At 34.4% G+C, this 27,149-nt stretch overlaps 3 protein-coding genes across 3 annotated transcripts in view; all 3 read left to right on the top strand.

Moving 5' to 3' along the window:
- LOC120333586 (uncharacterized) overlaps nucleotides 1–1,118 on the top strand; it is a 92,108-nt gene extending 90,990 nt beyond the window's left edge. The window contains exons 6-7 of the mRNA XM_078110281.1: nucleotides 331–422; nucleotides 1,062–1,118. Of these exons, the coding sequence (XP_077966407.1) occupies nucleotides 331–422; nucleotides 1,062–1,118 (149 nt within the window). The remainder of the gene's footprint in view (nucleotides 1–330; nucleotides 423–1,061) is intronic.
- LOC120335274 (uncharacterized) overlaps nucleotides 1–27,149 on the top strand; it is a 241,649-nt gene that overhangs the window by 28,032 nt on the left and 186,468 nt on the right. The gene's annotated exons all lie outside the window — the stretch shown is intronic.
- On the top strand, nucleotides 6,427–25,254 carry LOC144411854 (carnitine O-palmitoyltransferase 1, liver isoform-like). Its single transcript, XM_078109480.1, has 6 exons — nucleotides 6,427–6,704; nucleotides 21,690–21,858; nucleotides 22,398–22,618; nucleotides 23,430–23,594; nucleotides 24,418–24,552; nucleotides 25,011–25,254. The coding sequence occupies exons 4-6, from the start codon at nucleotides 23,544–23,546 to the stop codon at nucleotides 25,242–25,244; spliced, it is 420 nt and encodes a 139-aa protein (XP_077965606.1). The 5' UTR covers nucleotides 6,427–6,704; nucleotides 21,690–21,858; nucleotides 22,398–22,618; nucleotides 23,430–23,543; the 3' UTR covers nucleotides 25,245–25,254.

Genomic DNA, 27,149 nt, shown 5'->3' with positions numbered 1-27,149 from the left:
TTTAGATTGAACAGAATGTACATTACATGATTGGCCAGTTATAAAATTCCCATCATTTGAATATGTAAAGTTAAAATTTATTACCCTAGTTTTTGCATATTGAAGTTGAAAAGAATGTCTTATGTTAACTGCGCATTGTCTTGAGAACCTACTCACCACACTACATCACACTTCTATTGATATATATTTTTATAAGTAAGTGGCATCCAATAAATCATGGTTACATTCATATATATTTTTATGAGACCATATATCTTTAGTTTGATACTAAGCCGAAGGTGATCATAAATATTTTCTGCATTTTTCATCTTTTTATACTTATATTTACAGAACGCAGAGAACCTCCACCTATCAACTTTGCTGGAGCAAATATTGGGAATCTGCATCTACCGGAAAGAGGAAATCAGAACAATCAGCAAATGGTGAGATTCGAGTAATATTTATTCTCAACTTTCTATAATGATTTTCAAAGTATTCATAAGTATGTTTTCAATCATCTCCTACAAGATGTAATAGACAGTCACAGGCTCTGTTTTGTGGTGCATCGGGCTAAGCGATATGAATACACCTTGTACCACCCCTTTGATTATCCTGTAGGTTTGCAGGTTCGAATCCTGTGGGGGATAATTATGTGCGAGAGGATTGCTGGACTCTTCGGCGCTGCAGGGTGTTTCACGTAACCGCTGGTCATTTATGTCTTCCTCCACCATCAAGTTCATGCTATTGGAAATATTGACTAACTAACCCCATACTCTACATAGACTGATAACAAGACGAGTGGCTGTGGTTCGTCATATGATTATGCAGTGTTATCGGCTTTTCCTCCCCCGAGATAAATGTGCAAAACCTATCCTAATTCATGTTGATAATAAACCCAAAATGTGATGTCACTATGCATATTAGAACTTTGCTATACCAGGGGACCAGAAACTGTGGGATATTCAATCACTAAGCTATATGAAATATTTAATCCCTAAATTTAAATGATATTTGTCTGCGTTTTTATAGCAGGTAATAAAGATAAAAAATATGCTAGGTAATAAAAATGAAATTTTTTTAAGGGGCAAAATGAACAAGAAGAAGCTGGTGCAGTAGGTGGAAACCAAGCAATAGAATAAACCAATACAACATGAAGGTGACGACGGTACGTGAAATACCATTTACTAAAACAGCAAACTTCGCAACCTTTGATAATTGGAATGAAAATGACCATTCAGTAGCAGAAAACAACATCATCAATCATTGGTACTACAATCAAAATTATAGATAGTGATACAAATAAAACTAACATTTTTTGATAGTTCTGTGGCCCACCTCAAAATCTTTTCGTGGCGCAGCAGTGGGCCATGGCCCACTGGCTGAGAACCAGTGTATTGGGTGAAACAATAACTCATTTTGTCTCCTATTTTTGCTATGTTCACTGTACTGTGAGTAATTTGCCTTAGTTTTTTGAATGTGGTCTTCACATATCTGCGGACGATCAATTACCCCTGAAATATTATTATATTTGCAGGAGTTCAACCAGGTTTTCCCTCAAGTTCATTTTTAACAAACAATATTCAAGATTTGTAATTGTTGCTAATCTAATGCCTTATTCAAACTTCACATAGAAAAATATTATGACATTTCTCTACTGAGCACAATTTTTAGAGTCATCTAAATGAAAAATTTTTTTTTCAGATTCCGATGATCTTGAGAAGTTTCCAAACTGACCACGTTCTAAAGACATTGCTAAAATACAAATGTTTCAATAATGTCGTATATTCAACATTTCTGTCGGTAACATTGCTGCTGTTATATTCAACATTAAATTTCTCCAATAATCTCAGACTTAATGCCGAATGATCCTGTGGTATCCTGCAACACATTATGGACATGCACATGTAGTGAAAGGCTTAAATATTAGAAATATTAACTCTTAAAGACTAGATAATCTAGTCCAATAATAGTAGAATTAGGGGAAAATTTCATAATTTTTTTTTATGTGAAATGCTGATTTTGCATAGGCTTGGATTGTGAAAACATAGTAATTGACTCTTAGTCATATGCACCACCCTTCAGCAACGATTTCGGCAATTTAGGTCATCCCTCACAAGATTTGACCTCTTGAACTGACCTCAGAGCATTTTGTAAAATTCTGCACCAAATCCTGATTTGCATGTTTTGTCATACAAATTCTTGTCATTTCATAATTTTTTTATTATTTTTTCCTATTAGTTTTGAAAATTAGGTTGGGTGCTGCATTAATGCTTTAGCTTCTTATGTACTATTTTTAGTGAGTCATAACAAACTCACTTTAAGCTTTTCCAGATATCATGTGTATTGTTTTTATGTCGCCCTCATTCAGGAATTTTTGTGTAATTATAATTTTATGGTATGTCAACAACTTTCTTTGTTTAGGTCAGGTTTTGAGTTTTTTCTCATAATTGACAACTGCTGTACTTATTCTTGCTGTATATCAGTTTACTTTGCCACTCCACATTTTTGCTTGAATTTTAAAATATGTAAAAATAATAAAAATCAATAAAAATTATAAATAAAAAAAAATCCAAGTTATTAACCTATATCGTAACTCGTTTCAAATAGCCATTGTTCGAATTTTTATTAATTTTTGTTGTGAAATGCATTATTATTTTTTGCTTTTATGTTTTTCAATTATTGTCAACTACTGATATCTATTATTTCTGTGCATATTTTAGAACATCCCTATAAATTTATGATATTCTGATTTGTCGGCAAACCCGCCATAAATTATGCCATTCATGACTGTTATAATAACAGTTGGACTGGAGTGATTGATTTTTGGCTCAGTGTTGTGGTTTGATATTGTGTTCCGAAAACTTGGTAGCTAAGGACTCTACTGGAGCCCAGTGTAACTTTGCCCCTAATCTATGTAAAGTAATAAGAAATGTCCATTATGGATTCTAGTAATATTATAATAGTGATACATGTAGAATATTACAATGATGTTTTGTTTTGCAATGCCTATTACGAATTTCCATTTTTCTGTTTTGTGTGAGTCAGGTTTTTAAATTTTCATGTACTGCAATCCGCTTTTCTTGTTCATCATTATTCTCTATAACTCTGTATTTCTCTAAGTTTTAAAAAAGTGAAAATAGTCAAAAAATAATGAAAAAAAAAATTTATGTATTTCCCTAAATATGAAAAAGTAAAAAAAATTAAAAAAACAGCAAAATATAAAAAAAAAAACGTGTATCCCATAAATTTAAAAATATAAATGTGAAATATTTCAATAAAGAGCTTATAGCTTTATGATACAAAATGAAATGATCAACATAACACTTTGGCCTGCATAATCTAACAGGTCTTCAGTCAAAAATGCTAATGATTCGAATTTTTTTCATTCTATGTAGTATTTTGTAGATTGTTGTAGCATCTGTATAATAAATAATCAATGTGATAGAACCGGGCTCCATGCCCAAGAGCCTGATTGCCTACAACTAGAATTTTGCAAGTTACCTACATGCTGTTCGGATCTCATGGAGTTTAATTTAGTGTGAGAGATTGATTGTTGTAGCATCTGTATAATAAATAATCAATGTGATAGAACCGGGCTCCATGCCCAAGAGCCTGATTGCCTACAACTAGAATTTTGCAAGTTACCTACATGCTGTTCGGATCTCATGGAGTTTAATTTAGTGTGAGAGATTAGCAGAATTCAACTGGTAGGTAGGTTAAGGAAATCGACCCATATTTTACTAGCAACTATTCACCTGGGTTAGTGTTTGGACGGTAGGGCATCATTCATCATATAGCTAAAGCTAAGGAATTTTATTTTTATTCCTTCTTAATGAAGAGGAAAAATTAATCCAAAGCCAAGTACTTGAAATTGCCATTTTTGGATAACCTGAATGTTTATTACGACAAGACTTTCAATGGTGATGCTGGCAGCCTTGGCTATCAGAAATCAGAGTATCAAAAAGTGAATGATGTCGAATGGACAAGCAGCAATGCATATCCTAGAACTTTAGTTTTTGGCAGTTCGACACGTTGAAAATGGATGCGACTTTTGTGAGACGTCAACCGCTATATGTAGCCTACCTGAAGAAGGAATAATGTAGCGGCAGATCTCACCCTTAAATGCGGTAGACGTCACGCTAAAGTCGCATGTGACAATGATTAGTGCGGGGTTTCCCAAACTGTGTGACACGGCACACTAGTGGGCCGCCAAGGTCTTGAAAATGTGCCACGAATAAAATTCCTGAGATTTTTTCACAATAATTAACGATGCAACATGAACTTTATTACATTGCAATCAGTAATGGATGTAGTTCGGTACCACACATATTATAGGGTGACCTAAAAAACGAAACCAACTCAACTCAACAATGCAAGTTTGCTCAAAGCAAAGTCGCTAGACTCTAACTAAACAATCTCTTTCAAACTGTCAGCAGTTAAGAAATTGAAGAGACTCTTAAAGCGATATTAATTTCATAATATTTGACATGTCATTTTTTCACATTTCATTTTTCACATGAAATATTTAGAGTTCTCAATTTTACCACAAATTTCGCCATGCAAATTTTCTGTCAGTACAACATATGCAATACAATATATATAGCACAACAAAATATTTTTCACGTTTCTATGATTCTGCATATATTAATTTTCTGCACTGACAGAAACGATAAAGGCTTGTTGTTACAATTGACCCGCGAAATCTATTTTTAATCTTATTCAATGTCAAAACGCATAATATTAATGTATAAGTAATTTGATAAAACTGATTTGTATTAAGTGTGCCACGACTTTTTAATCTTGTTGTTAGTGTGCAGCAAGCTGAAAAAGTTTGGGAACCCCTGGATTAGAGGACTCTAGCTCTGCCTAGAAGACTTAAATCTTGAACTCTCATATCTATCCTGGGGAAGGGGAAAACTGATATTACAACTTGACCATATGGCTAGCCACGGTCTCTGGTCCTATTACCGTTATATATACCGATAGTACATGTCCGATACAAGGTTAAATTGGTTTCTGATGGTTATACTTATAGGATGTGATTTACATATTTATCCCGGGGGAGAAGGAAAGCCGGTAAAACGAATTAAGCATATTGCAATCAGGGCCTCTCATCCGGTTACCAGTCCATGACGGGTATGGAAATAGTTGGCCGGTTATTTGTACAAAGCGCATGTACTTGTGGCATCTGATTGGTCGACACTTACTTTTTTCATATCTCGTACTTTCCTATTTATCCTCTGGAAAAGAAAAACTTGACCATATGGCTTACCATGGCCTCTGGTCCTATTACCAATCTATGTCAGATACGGGTTAGTTGGTCAGTTATTTTGTTTCAGATGCTTGAACCTGGTGGTTATAGGATGGGATTTAGATATTTATCACGGGGTAGAAGAAAGCCGTTACGACGAATTAATCATATTGCGAAAACACAGCCTCTCGTCCGGTTAACAGTCCATGACGCGTACTGGTATGGGAATGGTTGGCCAGTGGACCCGTGGTATCTGATAGTTCAACATTTACCTTTTTTCATTGGACGTACATGTTTATCCTGCGGAAAAAACTGATATGACAACTTGACCATATGGCTAACCACAAATCCATGTCAGATACAGGGTTAGTTGGCCAGTTATAGGACGGGATTCAAATATTTATCCTAGGAGAGAGGAAAACTGATAAGACAACTCAATCATATGGCTATCCACGATCTCTCATACGCTTACCAGTCCATGACAGGTTTGAGTATGGTGATCGGGTTATTTGTACAAAGCTCATGGACTTGTGGCATCTGATAGTTCAACACTTTGGGTGTCGCTGCTTGATAACCATTTTTGGTTCTCCGCCACTTCTCTTCGCCATATTCAATACGACTCGTTAAACATTGTAGATTATTTATACTGGATGGGTGAAATAAACTTGACTATGCCACACCGCGACCAATTGGCCTGTTACCAATCCATGTCAGGTATGGGAATTGTATAAGTCAACGTTATTGGTTTCAAATGCAGAATAGAGCAGATGTGATTGAACGTGGAATACTACTTGAACTGGAAATTACGGGGGTTGACTATCACAGGTTCAAAGGTCAGGGATCAGAATTTCTATGTGCGCTGGCTTTAGTGAGCAAAACTTATTCAGGTATACACTAGGTGGCAATAGAGAACAAAAAATCGCTAACACGAACTTTAAACTATTTGTCAATGACTACAAGAACATTCTTAATAATTGTATCGTATACTGGGAATTTTTTGTGCAGTACATTACAAAATGTAATGTTGACCATTAACAAGCGTTAATGTTGATAAACAAGTTATTAATAGTAAACACGACTCCAGATTATTCAGCCGCGTGGCGGCAACATGCAGCGTATTCATGACGACTAGATTTTAATTTCCGGTAAATAGCGGATTTTTTTTTCAAATTTAATTGCTGGTATTATACCGTTATCGTCCCCATTTTCTGATCTGTGTTCGTTGTTTCTGTTTACCTTAGGATAGGCTATTGCACCACCTTTCTGGTCAAAAATATCAAGTATTTTGTGGGGTCTAGAGCTGCCGCAAAACCATGGCGGGATTTCCAAACCATGGCCGCTATGACCAAACCCACGGCGACTGACTTTTTAGCTGCCACAAACCAATAGTGAGCTGTGGGGGCCAATTTTGCTGCCGTACCCACGGCATGTCGGCTGTAATAGCAGGGCTGCCCCTGATGGTGATAAATATTGGGTAAGTTGGAATGCTTTTCTTATGAATACAGTTTTGATGTGTTAGGGTTAGAGGTTTAGGTTTAAGTAGGTATACCGGTAATTTCACATGATAGACTAAAATATTGTACATGACTTTGTAAACATAATGGTAATAGCGCGATAAAACCATGGCAAGAGACGCGACGGTACTTTTTTGGCAGAAGCTGCCATGAAGACCTCTGTGAAGCTAGCAGCAAAACACGAAATTGTGACTGACAGAATCGCAGAAAATACCCACGCGTAAAATTAAATGTTCCCAATGATTTTTAAAAGAAAGTGTATATTTTGATTAGTTTCACAATAGTAGTTAAAGCAAAACAATCATTAACTACACTCCTCGTATTGTTAATATATAGTAAACAAGCTAAAGCGACTGTTACAGTGCACAAAATTTTTTTATAATTCTTTGAGAGATGTTTAAAAATGACTGAATTTTCGTCGTGTAACATGGTCGTTTCATGAAAACCTCCAATAAAGGCAGCATTGCAACACCATTGGTGAAAAGTAGAAACCTCAAAGATACGATTTCAATATGTCAGAACAGTCTCAGCACGTTTTGACTTGACCATATATAATACTAAACATAGCGTATATTCTTCAATTTTTAAAACAATGTATATACAACAAATTTAAAACTGATTTTGTATTTCAACTAAATTTACTGGATAGTTCATCAAAGAAGATATTTTACTCCTTGTCACACAACAATAATGCACTTCATTAAACTTAGAATGGGTTGAGGAAAGTCTGAAATAACGAAAAAAAATTTACGTCCTCTTGTGGATTCTTTGATAAATTTCACAAAATTATCGTTTTTGAAAGGGCGATTTCTCAAAAACCGCCAATAAAGGCAGCACTACGACACATTCGAAGAAAAGCAGATACCCTATATATTCGATTTTAATATGTCAGAACAGTAGCAGCAAGTTTTAACTTGGCAATACATGATACCAAACATAGCATATAATTTTCAATTTTATTAACTATGTAGATGTAACATATTTAAAAACGGTTTGGTATTTCAACTAAATTTACTGGATAATTCATCAAATACTTTACTCTCTTGGCCATATATCACAACTGTACGTTCATTAAACTTGGAATAAGTGGCAAGTCTAAAAATAACAGAAAAATGATTTTACGCCCTCTTGTGGATTTTTTTCGGAATTTCAAAAAAATATCGTTTTTGAAAGGGCGATTTCTCAAAAACCGCCAATAAAAGCAGCACTACGACACATTCGGAGAAAAGCAGATACCTTATAGATTTGATTTCATTATGTCAGAACAGTAGCAGCGTGATTTGAATTGGCCATATATAATACCAAACATAGCGTGTATTCAAAAAGTTATAAACAATGCAGATGTAACATATTCAAAAAACGTTTGGTATTTCAACTAAATTTACTAGATAAATTATCAAACATCTTCTTTTCTTGAACATACATATATACTGTACGTTCATTAAACTTGGAATAAGTTGCGCAAAGTATAAAATACCAAAAAGCATTTTACGTCTATTTGTGGATTATTTTCAAAATTTCAAAAAATTATCGCTATTGAAATAGCGATTTCTCGAAAACCGCCAATAAAGGCAGCATTACGACACATTCGGAGAAAAGCAGATACTTTATAGATTCGATTTTAATATGTCAGAACAGTAGCAGCACGTTTTGATTTGGCCATATATAATTCCAAACATAGCGTATATTTTCAATTTTATTAACTATGTAGATGTGACATATTTAAAAACGGTTTGGTATTTCAACTAAATTTACTGGAAAATTCATCAAATACTTTCCTCTCTTGGTTATACAACAAAACTATACGTTCATTAACCTTGGAATTAGTGTGCAAATCTTAAAATGCCAAAAAATGATTTGACGCCCTCTAGTGGATCCTTTTCGGAATTTCGAAAAATTATCGTTTTTGAAAGGGCGATTTCTCAAAAACCTCCAATAAAGGCAGCACTACGACACATTCGGAGAAAAGCAGATACCTTATAGATTTGATTCCATTATGTCAGAACAGTAGCAGCACGTTTTGACTTGGTCATATATGATACTAAACATAGTGTGTATTCAAAATGTTATAAACAATGCAGACGTAACATATTTAAAAACCGTTTGGTATTTCAACTAAATTTACTAGATAATTTATCAAACATCATTTTCTTTTGGCATACATACATACTGTACGTCCATTAAACTTGGAATGAGTTGCGGAAAGTAGGAAATACCGAAAAAATCATTTTACGCCCTCTTGTTGATTATTTTCGAATTTTCGAAAAATTATCCGTTTTGAAACAGCGATTTCTCAAAAACCGCCAATAAAGGCAGCACTACGACACATTCGGAACAAATCAGATACCTTATAGATTGGATTTCATTATATCAGGACAGTAGCAGCACGTTTTGACTTAGCCATATATAATACCAAACATAGCGTGTATTCAGACTTCTATAAACAATGCAGATGTAACATATTTAAAAACCGTTTGGTATTTCAACTAATTTACTAGATAATTTATCAAACATCTTTTTCTTTTGGTCATACATATATACTGTTAGTGCATGAAACTTAGAATGAGTTGCGGAAAGTATGAAATAACAAAAAATCATTTTACGTCCTCTTGTGGATTTTTTCGGAATTTCAAAATAATATCGTTTTTGAAAGGGCGATTTCTCAAAAATCGCCAATAAAGGCAGCACTACGACACATTCGGAGAAAAGCAGATACCTTATAGATTTGATTTCATTATGTCAGAACAGTAGCAGCATGTGTTGACTTGGCCATATATAATACCAAACATAGCGTGTATTCAAAAAGTTATAAACAATGCAGACGTAACATATTCAAAAAACGTTTGGTATTTCAACTAAATTTACTAGATAAATTATCAAACATCTTTTTCTTTTGGACATACATATATATTGTACGTCCATTAAACTTGGAATGAGTTGAGGAAAGTATGAAATGATATAAAATCATTTTACGCCCTCTTGTTGATTTTTTCGGAATTTCAAAAAAATATTGTTTTTGAAAGGGCGATTTCTCAAAAATCGCCAATAAAGGCAGCACTACGACACATTCGGAGAAAAGCAGATACCTTATAGATTTGATTTCATTATGTCAGAACAGTAGCAGCTTTTTTGACTTGGCCATATATAATACCAAACATAGCGTGTATTCAAAAAGTTATAAACAATGCAGACGTAACATATTCAAAAAACGTTTGGTATTTCAACTAAATTTACTAGATAAATTATCAAACATCTTTTTCTTTTGGACATACATATATATTGTACGTCCATTAAACTTGGAATGAGTTGAGGAAAGTATGAAATGATATAAAATCATTTTACGCCCTCTTGTTGATTTTTTCGGAAATTTGAAAAAATATTGTTTTTGAAAGGGAGATTTCTCAATAACCGCCAATAAAGGCAGCACTACGACACATTCGGAGAAAAGCAGATTCCTTATAGATTCGATTTTAATATGTCAGAAAGGTAGCAGCACGTTTTGACTTGGCCATATATAATACCAAACGTAGCGTGTATTCAAAATGTTATAAACAATGCAGACGTAACATATTTAGAAGGGGTTTTGTATTTCAACTAAATTTACTAGATATCTTATGAAACATCTTTTTCTCTTGACAATACATATATACTATTCGTTCATTAAACTTGGAATAAGTTGCGAAAAGTATAAAATACCAAAAAAACATTTTACGTCCTCTTGTGGATTTTTTTTTTTTAAATTTCAAAAAATTATCGTATTTGAAATAGCGATTACTCGAAAACCGCCAATAAAGGCAGCACAACGACACATTTGGAGAAAAGCAGATACCTTATAGATTTGATTTTAATATGTCAGAACAGTAGCAGCACGTTTCAACTTGGCCATATATAATACCAAAAATAGCGTATAACTTTCAATTTTATTAACTAAGTAGATATAACATATTTAAAAACGGTTTGGTATTTCAACTGAATTTACTAGATAATTCATCAAATACTTTTTTCTCTTGGTCATAAATCAAAACTGTACGTTCATTAAACTTGGAATAAGTAGGCAAATCTTAAAATTACAAAAAATGCTTTTACGCCCTCTTGTGGATTTTTTCCGGAATTTTTAAAAAAATATCGTTTTTGAAAGGGCGATTTCTCAAAAACCGCCAATAAAGGCAGCACTACGACACATTCGGAGAAAAGCAGATACTTTATAAATTTAATTTTATTATGTCAGAATAGTAGCAGCACGTTTTGACTTGGCCATATATAATACCAAGCATAGCGTGTATTCAAAATTTTATAAACAATGCAGATGTAACATATTTAAAAACCGTTTGGTATTTCAACTAAATTTACTAGATATCTAATGGAACATCTTTTTCTCCTGGACATACATATATACTGTACGTTCATTAAACTTGGAATAAGTTGCGAAAAGTATAAAATACCAAAAAGCATTTTACGTCCTCTTGTGGATTATTTCAAAATTTCAAAAAATTATCGTATTTGAAATAGCGATTTCTCGAAAACCGCCAATAAAGGCAGCACTACAACACATTCGGAGAAAAGCAGGTACCCAATAGATTCGATTTTAATATGCCAGAACAGTAGCAGCACGTTTTGACATGGCCATTTATAATACCAAACATAGCGTATAATTTTCAATTTTAATAACGATGTAGATGTAACATATTTAAAAACGGTTTGCTATTTAAACTAAATCTACTGGATAATTCATCAAATACTTACCTCTCTTGGCCATACATCAAAACTGTACGTTCATTAAACTTGGAATAAGTGGGCAAATCCTAAAATAACAAAAAATGATTTTACGCCCTCTTGTGGATTTTTCACGGAATTTTAAAAAAAATATCGTGTTTCAAAGCGCGATTTCTCAAAAACCGCCAATAAAGGCAGCACTACGACACATTTGGAGAAAAGCAGGTACCTTATAGATTCGATTTTAATATGTCAGAACAGTAGCAGCACGTTTTGACTTGGCCATATATAATACCAAGCATAGCGTGTATTCAAAATTTTATAAACAATGCAGATGTAACATATTTAAAAACCGTTTGGTATTTCAACTAAATTTACTAGATAATTTATCAAACAACTTTTTCTATTAAACATACACCAATACTGTACGTTCATTAAACTTTAAAAAAGTTGCGGAAAATATGAAATACCAAAAAATCATTTTAAGCCCTTTTGTGGATTATTTTTAAAATTTCGTAAAATTATCGTTTTTTAAAGGGCGATTTCTAGAAAACCGCCAATAAAGGCAGCACTACGACGCATTCGGAGAAAAGCAGATACCTTATAGATTTGATTTCATTATGTAACAACAGCAGCACGTTTTGACTTGGCCATATATAATACCAAACATAGCGTGTATTCTTCAACTTTTGAATAATGATGACGTTAAAAATTAATAAAGCTGTCCTATTTTAAACAAATTTACTAAATACTTGTTCAAATATAATTTCCTTCCAGTCACACATCAATACTGAACAAAGTGAGAAATATATTTGATCCATTATCCATCAAATTAAGTTGAAATACAAGCTTTTTAAGTTCGTTACGTCCATTTTAATATAAAATTTTGAAACACGCTGTTTGGTAATATACATGACCAAGTCAAAGTGTGCTGTTACTGTTCTGGTATAATGAAGTCGAATCTATAAGTTATCTGATTTGCTCCGAATGTGTCGTGGTCCTGCCTTTATTGGCAGTTTTCGAGAAATCGCCACTCCAAAAACGACAATTTTATGAAATTTTGAAAATTATCCACAAGAGGGCTTGAAATGAATTTTTGGTATTTTATACTTTCCGCAACTTATTCCAAGTTTAATGTACGTACAGTATTGATGTGTTAGCAAGACAAAAAAAGTTTGATAAATTATCTAGTAAATTTAGTTGAAATACAAAACTCTTTTTAAATATGTTATGTCTGCATTGTTTTTTAAAATTTCGAATAAACGCTATGTTTGGTTGTGGTGTTAGTATTTTTTTACAGTGTAATTATTGGATAAACAATGTACTCTTGATTGCCCTAGCTCTGTCGTACTGCATACTTTACTGTTTGCGTGGTATTCTATTGTTTACAGTGTTAAGTTGTGGTAGTGGCGTTCTTATGTTTATTAAAGCCTAGAATCGGTATCGAGTTATCTTTCATAACATTGGTATTATATATGGCCAAATCAAAACGTGCTGCTACTGTTCTGGTTCAATCCCATTGAATCTTCACTGTATCTGCTATTCGCCTAAAGTGTCGTAGTGCTGCCTCCATTGGCGGTTTCCAAGAAATCGTCATTTCAAAAATGGCATGTTTGGGAAATTAGAAAAATTATTAATAGGAAGTAAGACATTTTTTAACATTTTATACAAGTTGCAACTTATTCCAAGTTTAATTAATACACAGTATCTGTGTTTGAAAAAGTAAGAAAACGGAATATTACGTTATTAGGTGAATTTATTTAAAAAACCAAACCTTTTCAAAAGATGTGAACATCTACGCTATTTAAATAATTGAGAATATGCGCTATGTTTGGTATTATAAATGGACAAGTCAAAACGTGCTGCTACTGTGCTAACATAATAAAATCGAATATATAAGGTATCTGCGTTTCTCCGAATGTGTCGTAGTGCTGCCTTTATTGGCGGTTTTCGAGAAATCGCCCTTTCAAAAACGATAATTTTCCGAAATTCCGAAAAGAATCCGCTAGAGGTCGTAAAATGTTTTTTTTAGTATTTTATACTTTCCGAATTAATTCTTAGTTTGGTAGACGTACAGTATTCATTTGTGACAAAGAGAAAATATATTTGATAAACTATCCAGCAAATTTAGTTGAAATGCGAACTCTTTTTAAATTTGTTACGTCCATGTTGAAGTAAAATTTTGAAAACACGCTATATTTGGTATTATATATGGCCAAGTCAAAACGTGCTGCTACTGTTCTGGCATAAGAAAATCGAATCTATAAGGTATCTGCTTTTCTCCGAATGTGTCATGATGCTGCCTTTATTGGCGGATTCCGAGAAATCGCCACTCAAAAAACGATAATTTTCGAAATTTTGAAAAGGATCCCCGAGACGGCGTAAAATGTTTTTTTGGTATTTTAAACTTCACGCAACGTATTCCAAGTTTAACCTACAGTATTAATGTGTGAGAAAAAGAAAATGATATTTTATTAATTATCTAGCAAAATTTATTGAAATACAAACCCTTTTAAATTTGTTTCGCCAACATTGTTTATTGAATTTAGAAAACACGCTATGTTCAGTATTATATATGGCCAAGCCAAAATGTGCTGCTACTCTTCTGGTTTAGTGAAATCGAATCTTTAATGTATCTGCTATTTGCCGAAAGTCTCATATTGCTGCCTTTATTTGCGGTTTTTGAGAAAACGTCACTCCGAAAACGACATGTTTGGGAAATTAAAAAAATTATATATAGGTCGTAAGATATTTTTTCGTATTGTTTTATACAATTTGCAACTTATTCCAAGTTTAATTAACACTAAGTATCCGTGTTTGAAAAAGTAAGAAAACGGAATCTTACGTTATTAGGTAAATTTATTTGAAATACCAAACCTTTTCGAAATAAGTGAACATCTACGCTATTTAAATAATTGAGAATATACGCTATGTTTGGTATTATATATGGCCAAGTCAAAACGTGCTGCTACTGTTCTGGTATAGCGACATCTAATCTAAAAGGTATCTGCTTTTTTCCGAATGTGTCGTAGTGCTGCCTTTATGGGCGGTTTTCGAGAAATCGCCCTTTCAAAAACGAATATTTTCCGAAATTTAGAAACGAATCCACTAGAGGGCGTAAAATTTTTTTTTTGTATTTTATACTTTCCTAATTAATTCTTGATTCAATAGACGTGCAGTTTTAATTTGTGACAAAGAGAAAAATATATTTTATCAATTATCCAGCCACTTTAGTTGAAATACAAATCCATTTTAAATTTGTTACGTCGACATTGTTTATAAAATTGAGAATACACGCTATGTTTGGTATTATATATTGCCAAGTCAAAACATGCTGCTACTGTTTTGGTATAGTGAAATTGAATCTATAAGGTATCTGATTTTCTCCGAATGTGTCGCAGTGCTGCCTTTATTGGCGGTTTTCGATAAATTGCCCTTCCAAAATCAATAATTTTTTGTAATTTTGAAAAGAATTTCCGAGAGGGCATAAAATGTTTTTTCGGTATTCTATACTTCCCGCAACTCATTCTAAGTTTAGTAGACATGCGATATTAATGTGTGACAAAGAGAAAAATATATTTTATCAGTTGTTCAACAAATTTAGTTGACATACAAACCCCTTTTAAATTTGTTTCGTCCACATTGTTCGTAAATTGAAGAATATACGCTATGTTTGGTATTATATATGGCCAAGTCAAAACGTGCTGCTATTGTTATAACATAGTAAAATCAAATCTATAAGGTATCTGATTTTCTCCAAATGTGTCGTAGTGCTTCCTTTATTGGCGGTTTTTGAGAAATCGCCTTTTCAAAAGCGATAATTTTTTGAAATTCCGAAAAAAATCTACAACACAATAGGACGTCAAATCATTTTTTGTTATTTTAAGATTTGCCCACTTATTCCAAGTTCAATGAACGTACAGTTTCGATGTATGACCAAGAGAGAAAAGTATTTGATAAATTATTCAGTAAATTTAGTTGAAATACCAAACCGTTTTTAAATTTGTTACATCTACATCGTTAATAAAATTGAAAATTATACGCTATGTTTGGTATTATAAATGGCCAAGTCAAAACGTGCTGCTACTGTTCTGACATATTAAAATCGAATCTATAAGGTAACTGCTTTTCTCCGAACGTGTCGTAGTGCTGACTTTATTGGCGGTTTATGAGAAATCGCCCTTTGAAACACGATATTTTTTTTAAAATTCCGTGAAAAATCCACAAGAGGGCGTAAAATCATTTTTTGTTATTTTAGGATTTGCCCACTTATTCCAAGTTTAATGAACGTACAGTTTTGATGTATGGCCAAGAGAGGTAAGTATTTGATGAATTATCCAGTAGATTTAGTTGAAATAGCAAACCGTTTTTAAATATGTTACATCTACATCGTTATTAAAATTGAAAATTATACGCTATGTTTGGTATTATAAATGGCCAAGTCAAAACGTGCTGCTACTGTTCTGGCATATTAAAATCGAATCTATTGGGTACCTGCTTTTCTCCGAATGTGTTGTAGTGCTGCCTTTATTGGCGGTTTTCTAGAAATCGCTATTTCAAATACGATAATTTTTTGAAATTTTGAAATAATCCGCAAGAGGACGTAAAATGTTTTTTGGTATTTTATACTTTTCGCAACTTATTCCAAGTTTAATGAACGTACAGTATATATGTATGTCCAGGAGAAAAAGATGTTCCATTAGATATCTAGTAAATTTAGTTGAAAAACCAAACGGTTTTTAAATATGTTACGTCTGCATTGTTTATAAAATTTTGAATACACGCTATGTTTGGTATTATATATGGCCAAGTCAAAACGTGCTGCTACTGTTCTGGTATAGCGACATCTAATCTAAAAGGTATCTGATTTTCTCCGAATGTGTCGTAGTGCTGCCTTTATGGGCGGTTTTCGAGAAATCGCCCTTTTAAAAACGAATATTTTCCGAAATTTAGAAACGAATCCACTAGAGGGCGTAAAATTTTTTTTTTTGTATTTTATACTTTCCTAATTAAATCTTGATTCAATAGACGTACAGTTTTAATTTGTGACAAAGAGAAAAATATATTTTATCAATTATCCAGCCACTTTAGTTGAAATACAAATCCATTTTAAATTTGTTACGTCGACATTGTTTATAAAATTGAGAATACACGCTATGTTTGGTATTATATATTGCCAAGTCTAAACATGCTGCTACTGTTTTGGTATAGTGAAATTGAATCTATAAGGTATCTGATTTTCTCCGAATGTGTCGCAGTGCTGCCTTTATTGGCGGTTTTCGATAAATTGCCCTTCCAAAATCAATAATTTTTTGTAATTTTGAAAAGAATTTCCGAGAGGGCATAAAATGTTTTTTCGGTATTCTATACTTCCCGCAACTCATTCTAAGTTTAGTAGACATGCGATATTAATGTGTGACAAAGAGAAAAATATATTTTATCAGTTGTTCAACAAATTTAGTTGACATACAAACCCCTTTTAAATTTGTTTCGTCCACATTGTTCGTAAATTGAAGAATATACGCTATGTTTGGTATTATATGTGGCCAAGTCAAAACGTGATGCTATTGTTATAACATAGTAAAATCAAATCTATAAGGTATCTGCTTTTCTCCAAATGTGTCGTAGTGCTTCCTTTATTGGCGGTTTTTGAGAAATCGCCTTTTCAAAAACGATAATTTTTTGAAATTCCGAAAAAAATCTACAACACAATAGGACGTCAAATCATTTTTTGTTATTTTAAGATTTGCCCACTTATTCCAAGTTCAATGAACGTACAGTTTCGATGTATGACCAAGAGAGAAAAGTATTTGATAAATTATTCAGTAAATTTAGTTGAAATACCAAACCGTTTTTAAATTTGTTACATCTACATCGTTAATAAAATTGAAAATTATACGCTATGTTTGGTATTATAAATGGCCAAGTCAAAACGTGCTGCTACTGTTCTGACATATTAAAATCGAATCTATAAGGTACCTGCTTTTCTCCGAATGTGTCGTAGTGCTGCCATTATTGGCGGTTTTTGAGAAATCGCGCTTTGAAACACGATATTTTTTTTAAAATTCCGTGAAAAATCCACAAGAGGGCGTAAAATCATTTTTTGTTATTTTAGGATTTGCCCACTTATTCCAAGTTTAATGAACGTACAGTTTTGATGTATGGCCAAGAGAGGTAAGTATTTGATGAATTATCCAGTAGATTTAGTTTAAATAGCAAACCGTTTTTAAATATGTTACATCTACATCGTTATTAAAATTGAAAATTATACGCTATGTTTGGTATTATAAATGGCCAAGTCAAAACGTGCTGCTACTGTTCTGGCATATTAAAATCGAATCTATTGGGTACCTGCTTTTCTCCGAATGTGTTGTAGTGCTGCCTTTATTGGCGGTTTTCGAGAAATCGCTATTTCAAATACGATAATTTTTTGAAATTTTGAAATAGTCCACAAGAGGACGTAAAATGCTTTTTGGTATTTTATACTTTTCGCAACTTATTCCAAGTTTAATGAACGTACAGTATATATGTATGTCCAGGAGAAAAAGATGTTCCATTAGATATCTAGTAAATTTAGTTGAAATACCAAACGGTTTTTAAATATGTTACGTCTGCATTGTTTATAAAATTTTGAATACACGCTATGTTTGGTATTATATATGGCCAAGTCAAAACGTGCTGCTACTGTTCTGACATAATAAAATCCAATCTATAAGGTATCTGCTTTTCTCTGAATGTGTCGTAGTGCTGCCTTTATTGGCGGTTTTTGAGAAATCGCCTTTTCAAAAACGATATTTTTTTTAAAATTCCGGAAAAAATCCACAAGAGGGCGTAAAATCATTTTTTGTTATTTTAAGATTTGCCCACTTATTCCAAGTTTAATGATCGTACAGTTTTGATGTATGACCAAGAGAAAAAAGTATTTGATAAATTATCTAGTAAATTCAGTTGAAATACCAAACCGTTTTTAAATATGTTATATCTACATAGTTAATAAAATTGAAAATTATACGCTATTTTTGGTATTATATATGGCCAAGTCAAAACGTGCTGCAACTGTTCTGACATATTAAAATCAAATCTATAAGGTATCTGCTTTTCTCCGAATGTGTCGTAGTGCTGCCTTTATTGGCGGTTTTCGAGAAATCGACGTTTTAAAAACGATAATTTTTCGAAATTTCGTATTTGCGGAATACCTGAAAATTCATTTTTCGCTCAGTTGGTCTTTTTTTAAACACTATATTTTTTGTCAAATTTATTGTATTCAGTCAGTTTGAAGATTTTTCATGTATTTCCGTGCTAAAATTATATTTTGATCAACTTTTTCAATTTTTATATGTAACTATAAGTGAACACTATTTACGTGTAGAACCTATATTCAATGGGTAAAAATATTCTGGCTGAAAGTGCTGCTAGCTTCACAGTGGTGCCATGAAGTGGTATGAACTGCGACTCCCCGTACCGGTACCGTAAAAGCAGCTAACTTCGGATGATTTCACTATATTTTAATCAATAACTCTGCCGTTTGTTGTCCGATTCGCGTCAAACTTGAAATATATTACATTGATGTAATTCTCTGCATCTACATATAATTTTCTCGATGATCGGATCATTTTTTCTGTCTTAATTGTCTCATTTTCTGTGATCTGTAACGACGCAAATAAATATCTAACTTCGGATGGGTGTATCCCCTCCCTGCGTCACCGCAACTACAGCGAAAAGTGCGTGCGTGAGGACAAAACACGCTTTACGTCGTTGCGTAAATGCCAGATGTTCAATCCACGTCGCGAGCGACGATGATAATGTCGACTGTGGGATTTCCGGCGCGGCACTTTTAAGTTGATTTTATACTAAAATGTCTCGTTTTATTTTCTCTTATCGTAACATTAGATCCGAATATTCACCGGTCATAGTCGATTTAGTTATAGCCGATGATGTTTTGATAGCGTTTTTTACACTCCACAGTCACACCATGTATAGTCGCACAATATATATTATTGAGCATGCACATGACAGCACTCTTTATTAAATTGACCTATTTAAATGTCGGCCGTGCATAAATCACGACAAAACACCGATTTGGCAATTGGCAACTTTATTAAAATTACTTTCGTTAAATTCACAAAACGGAACTCACTTGCAGCAATGATTGTTGTTATTTATCGCTGGTTATATATTTTTATATTTACGCAATATTTCTCGACTGCTCACAATTTTTCTATTTTGAACCATGTTGCCGTACCAAATGGAGAAATTTGAAATCGTCAAATCAAATGGATATGCTTTTCATTAATTGCCATTTTTATAAAAATTTAATTGAATTACATTTCCAGCATTTGACGCCATGAATTTACGATCCACAGAAAATGGTTGATGCGTATATTTTGCCGATATTGATCAATCGAACAAAATATCGTTGTTATTTTCAAATCTACGCCAACTCGTCGGCGCCCGAATGTCTGGCGTCAAACCTGTAACGGCGACGCAACGTGACGTCGTCCTCGAAGTGAGCGACGTTAGGGTGACGTCAAGTTCAACGTTTGCGTCAGATGCTATTATTGTGATAAAAAAAATTATTCAAATTTTAATTTTTTATCGGGTCTCATACGACATCTCGCGATCAGTCTAATTTTCTATATACATTGATAACGCCCTCTATCGAATGATGCTATTTTGACGAAGTTAGCATCAGTAGAAATCACGATTTGAGCCGCTCGAAAACGGAGTGTCAATTTTATGCTAAAACATGATTTTTTTAATCATAAAATAAATTAAACTGCGCAATTGAATATGATAACAGATTTAGATATATAATTCCTCGCTATAGAAACTGTCATAAGCACAATATGACGCAAATTAGTCGAGATAAGAACGATTGAAAATTTCATCCGAAGTTATAAACCATCCGAAGTTACCTGCTTTTACGGTACTGGTACTAGAATTGTTGAGATACTTGGGATAGGTTAGGCATTTACATATTTATGCAAGGGAAGAGGAAAGCCGATATACTGCTCAACCATATGGCGAACCACGGCCTCATCCGGTTACCAGTCCATGTCAGATATAGGATTAGTTAGACAATTATTCCGATTGCATGGACTTGATGGTAGAGGTAACTGACCAGCGGTTATGTGAACCACCCTACAGCAACCAGGAGTCCAGCAATCTTTTCGAACATAATTATCTTCCACGGGATAATTATGCGAGCTTGCGAATTTACTGAAATTGTTTACCGTTTATACGGACCTACTTCTTTTGAGGCAAAATACTGTCTCCACATTCCTTCAAAGATGGACATATGCGAGAATTTGATGCATATAGCAGCTGTGGGTATATCATGAGTGTAAGGGTTTTGATTCAAAAAAGGCAAGTTCATAAAAATCGTTAATATGACCATCAATATAAAACGTTATGCATATTTCTTAGATTAAACCAGAAAATCGTCAAGAACAGTATAATTTTCTAGTAAGATATGAACTTGTTGTGACCCTGCAGGTGGTCACGAGACGCGCAAAAATCCATGGGCCGCAGTGATCTTTAACAGTCTTTTGAGCCTAGGACCAAGTTACCGACGACTTTTTCATTGTAATGTAAACTCATTTCGTTTGAGGCGTTGATCAACTGCAGAGGCATTAATATGATAAACCCGATGAAAAAAAAACTTGATCAAAATGGTGATTCTACTTTACAGTCCAGATTTAAATAAGAATCACTGTCACAATTTTAGAAATATTTGATAACGAATACCCATCGCTAAGTAATAGTGCCATCAAACTGTTGTCTGTATTTCCAACCAGTTACCTATGCGTTATTGGAAAGAATCGGCTGTACACCGCTCTAGAGCTACATGTTGCAGAAACTTCTTTTAAGCCTCGTTTGCAATCCTATATTGGAAACGAAACAGCAGCAGAACTCACACTAGACCTAATATCAGCACATTATTTCATAATTTTTCTTCATGTGAAATGTTTTCAATTGTACCTTTTTTTGTCTAGATTTCTAAAAGCATGTTGAGGGCCCAGCATTGCAATATTTAGCGTAAATATATGGTTTTATTTTCTGTTCTGGTTCTTTCGTTTTTTTGCCGGTCCGCAAGTACATTTATTTAGTTTTACCGGTCTGCCAGGTTGGGAACCACTGATCAACATTACTGACATAGCGGAGTCTAAGCCATGACCTACTGAGGTCCATTAAAATAAAACTTATCTAAATGATTATTTTATTCTTCACAGGCTCAGGGTGTTTTCTTTAAATCTGGGGTAAACAAAGAGTCGTTGCACGCGATTGAGAAATCGGCGTTTGTGGTTGTTTTGGACGATGAATCCCATGTGTTAGACGTTGATGATGTGACAACGTTCTCATGTTCGAACGTTCGCTGTTGCATGGAAAATGCCATAACAGGTGATTGAATTTTATTTTAAGTTATTTTTTTGAGGGGGAGGTTTCTCAGGATAGATATTATTTTAAGAGTTTTTTAGGGGGGTTGGGGGGGAGGTCACTCTCTTTCTTCGACTAAGGTTCAGACAAGCTATGATAAAAAGCTATGATGACATTTTTCCACAAAGTATCTCGTAACAATTTTTTTCTGTACTGTTTCTAACCCTAACCTGGTACACACACTATAGGACATTATGTGCGAGGAAATGCCTGGGCTGTGAATTATGCTGGAGTAGAGGCTTAGTTTGGCAAGTTTACATTGGTATCAGAGTGTGAGCCGTAGCCGTATTTCAAATTTTTCTGAGTCATGACAGGCCCCAACTCATCCAGGTTGCAATAAATTAAGTATGCAATGCTGAACTTGGGAGTTCTTAGTCCTAAAATTGTATCTCCTTAAGCGAGACATGGCAGCTTTTCGCCTAATAAAACTTGCCTGTGAGTATTTATACAGGGCCTTGCTTTTCGTGACTTCTAGAGGCTAATAAAGAATAAATTCTATTCAGATGGTTCGACAAATCTTTCCAAGTTATTTTCTACAAAAACGGGTGATTCGGAATGAAAGCGGAACATTCCTGGGCTGACGCTCGATCATGAGTCATCTTATGGAAGAAGTCTTGTACGATGAGTTTGCGAACTTTGGATATAATGATGACGGTACTGCGACGGAGAATTAACCACGACCCCCCTTCCTCCTCAGCGTTTAAAATAGAACATTCCAGAACCTGTAAGTGTTGCTTTCGGATTAAAAATATTTTGTGTTCGGGAACACTAATTTATTGCCAGGTGGAATCAGTCTCTCAATCTTGGCTATTCGATTGAAAATATCTTGTGTGGGAACACTAATTTAATGCCAGGTACAATCTGTCTTTCAATCTTGACTATTTGATTAAAAATATTATATGTGGGAACACTAATTTGATGCAGAGTGGAATCTCTCATCCTGACCTAACCTACTGCTCAACTGAAAGTATATTGTGTATGGGAACAATAGATTAATAAAGAGTGGAATCACTTATCACTTGAGCTATTTGATCAGAAATATATATTGTAATTGGGACTGTTTTAATCCAAGGTGGAATCTCGCTTCCATATTAACTATTTGACTAAAAATGTTTTGTTTTTCTCTTGGGAGCCATGATTTCATAATATCATTTTTCGCTATTCAGTGGTTCCCAACCTTTTACGGCTCGTAGTCCCCTTCCAGAGGCTTTTAGCCCTCATGCCCCCCTTTTTATCATTCCAGTGGTATTTATAGTGTTATTTTGATTGGTAGTTTCCAAATCCCATTATGATCAAACAATTCATGCTCAACAAAGTGGAAACACTCTGTGGAATATCCTTATCAAGCAATGAAACCAGAAAAAGAAAATTTTTTTCATGTAATCATTTTTGCACATAGCATTGTGGCCCCCTGAAACTGCTCTGTGGCCTCCAGTTGGGAACTGCTGTGCTATATATTAGCATTTTTTGCTTGGTAGCGCTGATTTTATACAGAGTTGAATCAGTATCCTAACAATTAATTTTCCTTTATACAGTGCATCGACGTCATTTAATCAAGTCTAAAGATAGCAAAGCTTTTATCTGACGATGTAGACCTTCACGTGTTTCCATTTCGTGAATTCGGAAAAGGATTGATCAAAACTTTCCGAATGTCTCCTGATGCTTTTATCCAATTGTCCCTTCAACTTGCACATATCAGGGTAAGAGAAATGAAAAATTTCATTTATTGAACATTTAATGGGGCACTTGAAATTTTGAGTTCTTGCATAGTTTCTTGTCATCCGTTTGATGAAGAATGCGGATATCGCTTAGCCTTACAGTAATAAAGGCACCGAGCAAAAGATTCAACACAGTAACAAGAGTAAAAAAACTATGAATTTTTACCCATGTGAGCCCTTTTAAACACAAGTTGTCATATAGACTCATGGAAACCCTTGTCTTAGGGCCAGAGCCACTAGCTGTTACGGTCTATCTTGGCAATTAGAAATTTCAGAACCCCGCTTTCAAAATTCCTGGCTACATCCTTGGCTTTGGTCATTGACTTGAGTATCCATTCATCAATGACTCGCCATCAACTAACTTGCTAATTCTGACTTGACTGTGGACTCGGATGACTAATGAGTCGTATTGGGGATTTTTGCCTAAGACCTGTGATTCCCAACGTAAACTCAGTTTTGGGCTTGGTATTGTGCCCTCCCTCCAATCGTTCTTTGGCCCTCATGAGGGCACTGGTTGGGAAATGTGGCCCAAGAGACATAGACGTAACATGCCAACCGCACTAAAAGGAATGAAATATATTCATAACATTAGCATAAAACAGATCGCCTGCACAACTTATTGCATCCTGTATAAGGTGCTACGTAATGGTTTTAAAGCAAGGGTGCAGTCAGGGAGGGGGGTTTGAGAGTCACAACCCTCTTTTTTGAAATGTAGAACAAAGCATTTCTCTGTATCATACATAAGTTGCCATACAGACTGCTTTCTCATATTTCTTCCCTTAAAATAAAAATCATTTTATGACAGGACAAAGGTCATTTCAGTTTGACTTACGAAGCCTCGATGACCAGATTGTTCCGAGAAGGGAGGACCGAGACTGTTCGTTCATGCACGACTGAATCCTGCGCTTTTGTTCGGGCCATGAAAGATCCAGAACAAACTGTAAGTTCATTATTTTACTAATCAAGTTTTGCCCATTAGAGCGTGACTAGTCAGAATAATGTACTTGTATTAAACGAGAATCGATGCTGTTATTTCTTGGCTCAATTGAGATGAAATAGTACGAACTATTTGTGTTGTAATTTAAGATACCAGAGACTTTCAAGTTATGTAACTGTTAACAAAACGTTGTTTTCTCGCTCGCTTGATTCGACAATGTGCTTTTCACATCTCTTCCGCACGCGCAGCCTTGCGTTTCAATTTAGTGTCGACAAAGTTTTGTTAACGTCCCAATAACACTCTCTTAAAGTTTATCTTTGTTCATAGCTCAGGCATCTTTGCTATTCTGTTACACATTCTTTTCATCCTTCTTTTATTTGAACAAGTGTTCCCACTTTTCAAATCTTTCTATAATGTTTAGAATCAGTTTTCCCTATTTCTAATAAATTTTCCCTTTTCAGAATGAAGACAGAATTGCTCTTTTGAAGAAAGCTACAGAACGCCATGTATCAGGATATAAGGAGGCCATGACTGCTAGGTTATTGTGTTATTTAGAAACATTTTCTTACCCTCAATTTGAACTCAGTACCTACAAGCCACTGGCTAACGCACTTTGGAAATGTAAAAAAAACTTTTTGTGTAACATACATAGCAATTTTTCGCAGCTTGAAACGCTTTTTAGACCCTCAAGATAATTGAAAACCTACTTTCACCGGCATCTGCTAGAAAATGATAGCTGTTTCTGTCTAGCTTGGCTATTAAAATTTCAAAACCCCCCTCCTTCAAAAATTCCTGGCCACGCTTCTGTAGACAAAGCCTGGTTCTGGGATACCAGGCAACGTGGTGATAAATTTTGATCGCTTTTTCTGCGAAAACAACTCTTATTTTGGTAGGAATTGTGGCGGGGTGGTTGGGGAATTCCACTCAATAGACAGTTCTAAACTATTTTTTCTCCCCATTGGCCAAAGCAAGTTATTTGAAAGGGTACTAATAGAAAAGTTGCAAGCTAGTATTAGGCGAAAGTATGTTTTATTCAAAAAACATGATGAAAATATATGGATGGAACATAAATTTCAAAACTAAATAAACGTAAATATCTAAAATAAGGCGGGCAAGATCAAATCTAACAAATATTATGAATTAGCTTCACGCCCCCTCAAAAAATTGTTTACGCCCCCCTTGTGGGGCACCCCTCTCTTTGACTATTACACTAAGCTATGCTTGAAACAATCCAAGTCAATAGGGGGGAGGGGGAATTCCACACAGGGCCCCAATTCTAAACCAATCTATTTTTCCTCCCACAGGTCAAGGCATTGATCGACATTTATTCTGTCTCTATGTTGTGTCGAAATATCTTAAGATCGAATCTCCCTTCTTGCAAAAGGTCAGAATACAATTTTCTTTTATGCTTTTTTTTGCGTTTCATTTTTTGTAATTTTTTTTCACTCAATTTTTTATTGTTTATATATTTCTACTCACTTTTTGATACGCTAACCTTGTGTGATATTTTGTGTCTTCTCTCTGGACAAACCTAATAAATTGTCACTGATGATTTGTAAGAGGCTGCATATTTTGGTCTGGGTTCAATTAATTAAGCAGGCAGTACTGGGAACTGGGAAGGTTCTGATTCGCTGTTGTCATTAATCCCCCCCCTCTAAAATTTCAAACACCCCCCTTAATTTTGAAGTATGATACCGCACTTTATTACTTAACTTAAGTATAATTGTATTTGAATATCCAGAAGGTAGAATATTTATCAGTGCAGATGGTCTGTCAAATACATAACACATTTTTATAAGTTACGAATAGTTTTATCGCTAATAGGAAAACATTTACCAACCCTCTAAATCCCCCCCCCCCCCTCTAAAATGAAATGCTGAGGTACATACTGGCCGTAGGTTCCCATATCTCCACTATGTGAGATCCTCATGTTCTAGAAGTGACAGAATCTTTCCAGTTTAGTCGATGATCCAATTTATTACACCGTGGGTAAGGTGGGGCGACATGATGTTTGAACTCAAACTAACGTCTAGGTCCAACCCCTTAAACATTAGAATTAAAGTAAAAGCACAAATAAAGTTGCATTTCCAGATCTATTAGTCTTCATTGCTTTTCAAAACACTTGCCCTGCTTTCTTCATTGCCTACCCAGGTGGGTGGGTGCTTTTCGTAACTCCTGCCCCGCTTTCGTCTTTGCCTACCCAAATTGATTGCACCCCTAGGTGAGATGGTGAGCAGAGTTTTTTATTTGGCAAACATAGTCTCACACCATAAACATTAGCATAAAAGTAACTAACTAAAAGCAGAAGTTGTTTTCTCTCACAATGATCATTTTTCTTTTCTGTGTTTCCTATTGTGCTGGTGCAAGCTATCGCTGAAACGTAATTTTCTTTCTCGCTGTTGCAACTTAGTGTATGTTTAATTCGGAATTCACAAAATTTTGTCCCTAAAAATTTGTCAAATTGGCTGTTATGGAATTAATTTAATCTGGTCACATTGACATTTCGAACCCTGCATTATTTACTCATTCGACCATGACTGCCAATAGATTTCTCAATCATATGACTCTCTAGTCATTATCGTTAATCAAATATTTTTCTC

Source organism: Styela clava, chromosome 2 (assembly GCF_964204865.1).
Source record: "Styela clava chromosome 2, kaStyClav1.hap1.2, whole genome shotgun sequence".
Classification (NCBI taxonomy): Eukaryota; Metazoa; Chordata; class Ascidiacea; order Stolidobranchia; family Styelidae; genus Styela; species Styela clava.
Note: the sequence above shows the minus strand (reverse complement) of the source record. Positions and strands in the feature narration are given on the sequence as shown.

What these genes read in the sequence shown, in the direction of transcription:
- LOC144411854 (XM_078109480.1), top strand. Translation starts at nt 23,544, where the DNA reads ATGTCTCCTGATGCTTTTATCCAATTGTCCCTTCAACTTGCACATATC. An exon ending in TTCAACTTGCACATATCAGG is followed by an intron (nt 23,595 to 24,417) that starts GTAAGAGAAATG and finishes ATTTTATGACAG; the next exon opens with GACAAAGGTCATTTCAGTTT. An exon ending in TGAAAGATCCAGAACAAACT is followed by an intron (nt 24,553 to 25,010) that starts GTAAGTTCATTA and finishes TTCCCTTTTCAG; the next exon opens with AATGAAGACAGAATTGCTCT.